General features: G+C 35.4%; 1 protein-coding gene across 1 annotated transcript; it reads left to right on the top strand.

Moving 5' to 3' along the window:
* Positions 1-5339: 5339 nt before the first annotated feature.
* Positions 5340-7981, top strand: LOC147292184 (protein gamma response 1). The gene is made up of 3 exons (XM_086238303.1): positions 5340-5383; positions 5642-6773; positions 7113-7981. Exons 1-3 carry the CDS (start codon positions 5366-5368, stop codon positions 7811-7813), a joined length of 1851 nt encoding a protein of 616 aa, XP_086094429.1. The 5' UTR covers positions 5340-5365; the 3' UTR covers positions 7814-7981.
* Positions 7982-8241: the final 260 nt, after the last annotated feature.

An 8241-nucleotide genomic window follows, 5' to 3' on the forward strand; every position in this document is an offset into this window, starting at 1 on the left:
TAATAGTTCGACCATTTTGACGAGTGGAGATAACCTGACAATGGAGTGAATAAGCCTTGGAACCATCATGACTCAAAGAATACTGCCTCTTGAGAGCATCCCATATCTCCTTGGCAGTAGCCATCCGAATGAACAAGGAACGCACATCCTTGGTCATTGCATCCAAGAGCCAAGACTTAACCATGCAATTTTCATCCTCCTAGGCCTCAAATTCAGGTGAATCACGATCCGTAGGCATAGGATGAGAACCTGAAACTAAACCCCAGCGCTTCCGGCCTCGGATCTTATTCTGTGCATTTAAAGCCCACTCACCACAGTTTGTGCCATCAAGCTTTTCTGGTGTGATTACTGAGTCATTAAAAGTAACCGGATGAAGTGTAGGAAGAGTACTCAATTCAGCCTTCTTGCCATCAATCTTGGAAGAGTCAGCCATGATACCCAAAAAACAAACTTGTAGCAGCAGAACAAGAATCAAAGGAAGAGCAACGGAATAAAAAAAATCTGTAGCAATGGAACAAATTAAGAACAGAAGAATCGCAACGGAATAATGATCGAGTGAGCAACAAGAGCGTAGTGAATAGCAAGATACACAGTAGGTCACGCAACGGCTGATCACGCAACAAGGAAAGGGTTCACGCAGCAGCAGCAGGGTGTCATGCAGCAGCAAGGATTCACGCACACAGCAGCAGCAAGTGTGTCACGCAGCAGCAAGGATTCACACAGAGGTTCTCATGCAAGGAACTCCAACCAAAGCATGATTGCAAAGGAAAAAAATCTCAGATCAAGATCAACCCTAACACACCACCAAAAACCTAAGGCAGACGAGTAGGATTTTGGGTGGCTCTGATACCATCTCAAAGAATGTGTTTAGGGTTTAATCATATTCAGTATATTAATATTAATCACATAAGGTGTTTATACCTATACAAGTGAGGGTCTAAATAGCAAATAAATCTATTCCTATAAATTACAAGTAAACCCATATAAACTAGGAATTTAACAATTACTTATAATTAATTGTGAAATAGATTTTTCAAAAGAAAAGAGAATATAACTATATCAATGATAGATATTGGTAGTACAAAATGTATTATGAAAGAAAACTTAGTCTCAGAGCAATATAGACAAAAATTAGTTAGACCAGCAAAAGTAATACAATTTAATACAGAACCAGTGAGATTAACACATTACATAAGCAATATACCTATTAGGATAGAAGGACATTAATTTACATTACCAATGACCTTGCTATCACCCATAGGTTCATATCCATTTATTTTAGGATTAAATTTTTTAAAAAGTCTACAAGGTGGATTTCTATACACACTTTTAGGAATAACATTATTTAAGAAAGGAATAACAACAACAGATCAGAGTAATCCTCCTAATACACACCATAGCATTAGTTTAGACTTAGAAAAACCACAAATAAAAGATATAGAAGAAATCACTGAACAAATAGAAGAATTTGATGAAATAATATTTGAGCATTCATACCCAACATTAGGACAAATAATACCACTAGAAATATTATCCCTAGATAGACCAAAAACATTAGAAGAGTTTTTACAATTAACAGAACAAACTAGGATTATAGGAGAAGATCCTCAAAAGCATTGGAATAAAAATAAGATAATAGCAAAATTAGATATCATAGATCCAGACTTAACAATTAAGACAGCAGATTGTCCATGTAATCTCATGGACAAACAAGAATTTGAGCAACAAATTAGAGAATTATTAAATTTAAAAGTAATAAGACCTTCAAAGTCTAGGCATAGGTCACCAGCTTTCATAGTTATAAAACATTTAGAGCAGAAAAGAGGCAAAGCTAGAATAGTATATAATTATAGGAGATTAAATGATAATACATACGAAGATAGTTATAAAGTACCAAATAAAGATGAATTAATAAATAAAATACAAATTAGCAAATATTTTAGTAAATTTGATTGTAAATCAGGATTTTGGCAAATTAGACTAGCACCAGAGTCAATAGAATGAACAACATTTACTTGTTCTGAAGGACATTTTGAGTGTTTTGTCATGTCATTCGGTTTACAGAATGCACCATCCTTTTTTCAAAGAAAGATGGAACATATATTTAAGAAATATGACTCTTTTTGCAGTGTATATGTAGATGATATACTTATTCATAGCAAAAATAAAAATGAACATAGAAAACATTTAGAAATAATTTTACAAGAATTCATTAATCATGGTATAATTATCAGCAAAAATAAGATAGAAATGGAAAAACAAGATATAGAATTCTTAGGCATGTACATCAAGTCAGGAACAATTCAATTACAAGAGCATATAGCAAAGAAAGTTTTAGAATTCCCTGATAAATTAGAAGATAAAAAGCAACTACAAGCATTTTTAGGATTATTAAATTACGCTAGAAATTATATTTCTAATTTTGGAAGAAAAATAGCAATATTGCATATTAAAACCAGTAAAACTGGTCAAAGGTATTTTAATAGTAAATATATTAAAATAGTTCAAGAAATTAAGAAAGAAATAACTAAGTTACAATCTTTAGCTTTACCATTAGAAAATAGTTATAAAATAGTTGAAATAGATGCATTAACAATAGGTTGGGCATGAATTTTATATCAGAAAAATCGTAAAGAATCACCAAAGTCAGAAGAGCAAATATGCAGGTATGCATCAGGTAAATTTGGAGAACAGCGCGCAAGCTAGATTACCAGCAATTGATTTAGAAATCTTAGGAATTATTAATTCAATAGAAGTATTTGCTTTATATTTACATAATGAAGTATTTACAATTCGTACTGATTGCCAAAATATAGTGTTTGATTATAATAAAATTAAGACTAACAAGCAAGCAGCCAGAAGATGAGTTTTATTTGTTGATACAATTACAGGAAGATGATTTAAACCAACATTTGAACATATTAAAGGTTCAAATAATACACTAGCGGATATCCTTTCTCGCATCATTCAATGATGATAGGTATGTATTTCTTTAAACCATCCTCTAGCTGAGCACATGCAAATAGAGACATTATGCGAACAAATAATAATATCAGAGCAAGTGTGATGCCATATGTACCACTATACAACAGTATAGTAAGGAGTGGAGCGCCATCAGCACCACTACATAATAAAGCAAGTGGAATGCCACGTGCACCACTACCAGCACCACTACTAGCTAACGCCACGTGCACCACGTGCCCCAAACCTAGAGAAGGACCTTTTAGAATAGCACATGAAAAACGCATTAGAGCACTTGAGCAATAATTTCTTAGTTATAATTTTACTCATCAAAAATTACAAAGTTGTTTTGAAACCCTTACTAGAGAGCATGATAGTATCATAAAGCATTTTTGTATTTTAAATATACAAAACCAAGATTTAATAGCACAACAGTTTCAGCATATAGTCATTGCACCACTAGCTCAACAACTTCAGCATCTAAGTACTATACAACAAGAGGCTATTGAGCCCAGTACTAGTAATAATCTATCAGTTCAGCAGGTTTTTGAGGCAACTTAAACAACTAATAAGCATATATCAGAAAAGGCTAATGAGCTAGTTCTAGCAGCAAAGATCATAGGAGATGACTTCACATCACTTGGAGCAAGAATTTAGCAACTTCCTTCCCACATCCAGCAAAAGATATTTGAAGGATATTCAGAAGCAGCAACAGCATCACAGCTAGAGTTATAGATAGCACTGTACCAGAGCATCACAGATCCAAAACCAAGAATGGATATTACCACTCAGGTTTTTCCACCCTGTTTTTGTGTAAAGCCGGATTCATGTGACTTTATTCATACTTACATCAGCATGGCATTGGCTCGCATTAATTTACAAGACATTGAGCTATGACATTTTAGTTACAAGCACAAAGGAAAGAAGGAAATAGTCCTAGTAACACCAAAATTATTATCTAATTTTGGTTATTTTAGTGACTTACTTATTTCAAGACAGGACAATCTCCAACATTTTTCTCTTAAGTTCCAGTATTTTGCAGACGTCTATCTAGATAAGTGGCTCAATGTCAGCATCTCATTCTTGAGCATACCTCAAGAGTGGTTTCCAGACCACGTCCACAATGAAGCATATCATATAGCATCTTTGATGAAAGCAGTTATTTTATTTCACCTATTCCAAGTTATAGATGGACTCCTACAATCGAGCATATAAGGAGATTCAGAGGAGCACAAATTTGTGATTTTGATAGATTTGATGCTACTCGTCCTCATTTAACACTGATAAGAGAAGATAATAATATTAGTTTTTATAGCAAGAAGGAGAAAATTTTTACCAGTCCCTTTGGACCCATACTCCATATGAGCATAGAAGCTAAAGAAACTTTTGAGTCATTAAAAGAAAAATTAGAAGACATAGAGCAAGTAGAAGCGAGCGATGCTCAATTCTGGAATAATCTTATAGATGAGGAACTCCACAATATTGAAAACATAATGGAAACATAGTCACTTCAAGCAAGAATATTGTGTCTCTTCACCTTTACAGTAGGGAAGCATATTTTCATCTACAGACTTAAGCAATAATTAAGCATCCATCAGCAGGAACCTTATCAACACAACTTGATTCTTTAGCAAAAAATGGACCACGCATATGCATCCAATTTTGGAAAAGCAAAATAATCACGCGACTTCACAAGCAAAGTTTCTCCACAATTCAAAAAAGCATGGATCACTCCATAAAGCGGCAAGGAGACCAAGGAAATAAAAGAGAAAGCTTTGTCCTAAATTAGAAGTTTGGTAGTAGATCCTAAAAAGCATAATTCTTTGATAGTAAATCCGAATCCTCTTTTTTACAATAGGTCCTGCTAAGCTTGTTCTCACTTGTATTCCACTTTTACAGTTTACAGTTTACAGTTTACAGCACTGAAACTAGCAATCGTGCGCGCTAAGCTTGTTTGAAACAAAGTATAATGTCCCGCCAGTACTCCAACTTGCTTCAGATATCCTCGCACCCAAACACGTCCCAAAACCTTCAAGTTGCTGAGCACAAGACACACAGAGAGTGAATGTGAGAGAGAGAGAGAGAGAGAGAGAGAGAGAGAGAGAGAGAGAGAGAGAGAGAGAGAGAGAGTTAAGTTCTGCGTTGTAGTTTCGTAGAGAGATAGAGATAACTTCCAGTGAGGTAACTTCTTTCTTACTCTCTATTTTTCTATTTTCATAATTCATTTTGTAGAAATTAGGGATTGCAGAGAAAGAGGGCAATCTGAATCGGACTGTTAGCGTTAGGGCATACGCGGGCTTGAGGCTTGAGGGCCTGAGGCAGGTGGATTTTGTTCTTTCTGACGATCAGCCAAAACAAATTTGAAATCGTGAATTCGAAATTGGATGTGTCGACCTCAAAATTTATGCTACCAAACAGAGCCGTAATGATCTCTCTGATTCGATTTATTGATTATATTACTCATTTTGACTCTTGAGCTGCAATAATTCTTTTCATTGTATGCCGAGCTTTATGTGAAATTGCATTTGCTTTGGCTGATCCTTTAAGGTTTCTTAGCATTGCTATTTACTATGCTGAATTTCATAGACGGTCACTGAATCATCATATTTGTGGGTTTGTTATGTTTTTTATACATTTTATTTATTTATTTTTGTTTTATGATTTTTATTTGTTATGTCAGAACTCAGAGATGGACTCTCCCAAAATAGGGTGTGACCCCATTGATAGTGAATGTGATGATTTCGACTATGTCTCTGGGCTTAGTACTCTACTGGTTGCCACCATTCAAGAAGCGAAAGACAGGATTTCCCAGATTGAATATGTTTTCTGCAGTCAGCTCTACCCATATTTCCAATCCAAGACTAAAAGCCACCAGAAATTTGAAAGTGAAAGGAAAGACAAGGAAAATAATCTCTTACTTCAAATTGAAACACTTCGGGTCGAAAAGCAACAAACCCTTGAAGAGAACCGCTCACTTGAGCTTGACAAGGAAAACCCATCCAAGGAGCACGAAGAGAAGATGAACCAACTGCTTGTAGAACTGAAAAGTACACAACTCAAAGGTAATGAGCTTGAACGAAAGCTTAAGCAGAAGTCTGAGGAAGTCGAGGAGGGAATGGAACTGCACAGTCGGTTGCTCCAAGAGGTTCAATCGAAAGACTCTATCATTGTGAATAAGGAAAAACAACTGAAAGAAAATGAAGAAAGTAGAAATGTGCTTCTCTCCAAACTGAGTGATCTTGATAAAAGAGTTGATGAAGTCCAAGAGCAGCTCAGAGAAAAGATTGAACAAGAAGCCAAGGGAAATGAGCTTAGAGAAAATTTATTTAGAAAGATTGAGTCACTGGCTTCCGAGATCATGAACAATGAAAAGCTTTTGAATGACCAAGAAGAAGAGAAAAAACAACTTCTGGCCAAATTGGAACATGGCCATCTCCAAAAGGAGCTTCTAACTAAGAATGAAGAAGTGGAGGATTGTGCAAAAGAGAAAAAACTGCTTCTGGCCAAAGTGACTGGTTTAGAGGAGAAAGTTAATGAGCTACAGTTGGATCTTAGAGGCAGGGTCAGTGAAGTGACCAAAGGACGTGATTCATGTGAAAAGTTACGGAAACAGATTGAATCAATAACCTCAGATTTACTGGCTGAGAGGAAGAAGAGTACGGATCGTACTGATGCTTACAAAAAACTGAAATCTCAGTACAATTATCTCTGCACAAAGCTTGGTCTTACCAGGGAGAATATGCTCCCCCAACATAAGTTAGAAGATGGAAGTGATTCATTGAGAAATAATCAGAATCCATCAACTTCCCCTGGTATGATGCTTTTACTTTTTTCTTGTTTGCTTCTTTATTCCTTTTTTCCTCAAATCAAATATAAATAGGCTGTAAGAAAATATATATTATTACTATAATTCAGGGTGATCTGCTAAATATAGTTTCTCTAGATGATATTTGATGGCTGATTTGAAGTATGAGTTTTGTCTTTTACGTTTAAGAACTTTTGTTGGTTTTGTACTTCTATGGTAATGTTAATAGGCTAATAGTAGGCATGTACTTACTTTAGAATATGGTCGGTTTTTTCCATTGTGATTTTGTTTGCTGGTATCCGTTTTTTAATTAGTTCATATATTGCAAAAATTGTATATCTTGAAGACAAAAATCAATATACTTCTGCAGCTGCTTGTTACACAAAAAAAGCGCAGAATGAAATCAGTTTTAACAATAACTTGGAGGATGAGAAAGGAGGAATACCAATTCAAACGATTAGTCCTGTCTCTCCTACTTCCATTTTCCCCGATGTGCCAAAATGTCCTTCTGCTGTTAAATCTGCCCCAGTAGCTGGTAGAAAGCGGCCTGCATCCTGCTGGATAGACACTAGGTCTCGTCAAGGCCAAGGTGGACCTGACCCGCACGATGATTTTCTTGATACCCCACTTGAGAACATCAGAGGAAACTTAAATAAAGCCTTGAAGGAAGTAGTTCCTGATCGTCCAGTTCCAGTTCCAAATGGCATGAAGTTAGATAACTCAGATGATGAAACACAGGATGTGAATGCTGATCCTAGGCCACAGAAGCAGCAGATCCCAGTTCCAGGGGCTGGCAAAAATGGTTTCAAGTTTTTGGAACCTGTAAGAAAAAAAGCTGAGCGGGAAAAGTTGAAAGGAGTTGAATGCAAGCAGTGCAAAAAGTTCTATGATGCTGTTATTCCAAATGATGATGGCAAGGACACTACTAATAATAAGAATAGTTTCCGCTGTGAGCATCATGAAGGTGTTTCTCGACATCGGTATAGGTATGTTCCCCCTCTGACTCCGGAAGGATTTTGGAATATTGGATTTGAATCTGAAATGTGATATTGAGAAATTTTGTATTCATTTATTTTTTTATAGAGCTATGGTTTGTATTGATAGTTAATTTCATATTCCAACTTCTTGGTCTTAAAGGACTAAAACAAGGAATATCACCAAAAAGGTAAAGAGGAGCCATACTGAGGATAGATCCTGTATTTGTCAAATAACACTTTTCCCATACATTTGTTTATTCTTGAAAGAATAGTTTCATAATTTTACCTCCTTTTGTGTATCCAATATTACATGGCACAGTATTAGAATTCTAAGTCCCGATTTAGGGAAAATAAACTCTCTGGTAGATATTCTAAGTTAAGAATCAAACATTATGCATAGATGTTTGGTAGGAAATAGTTGTCTTTTGTGAAGTTTCTTTAGTTGAATTTTTTTTTTTTGTTCTGATTATGTGTCGCAACAGCTTCCTTTAATTATTG

Source organism: Dryas octopetala, chromosome 3 (genome assembly GCF_963921425.1).
Source record: "Dryas octopetala chromosome 3, drDryOcto1.1, whole genome shotgun sequence".
Classification (NCBI taxonomy): domain Eukaryota; kingdom Viridiplantae; phylum Streptophyta; class Magnoliopsida; order Rosales; family Rosaceae; genus Dryas; species Dryas octopetala.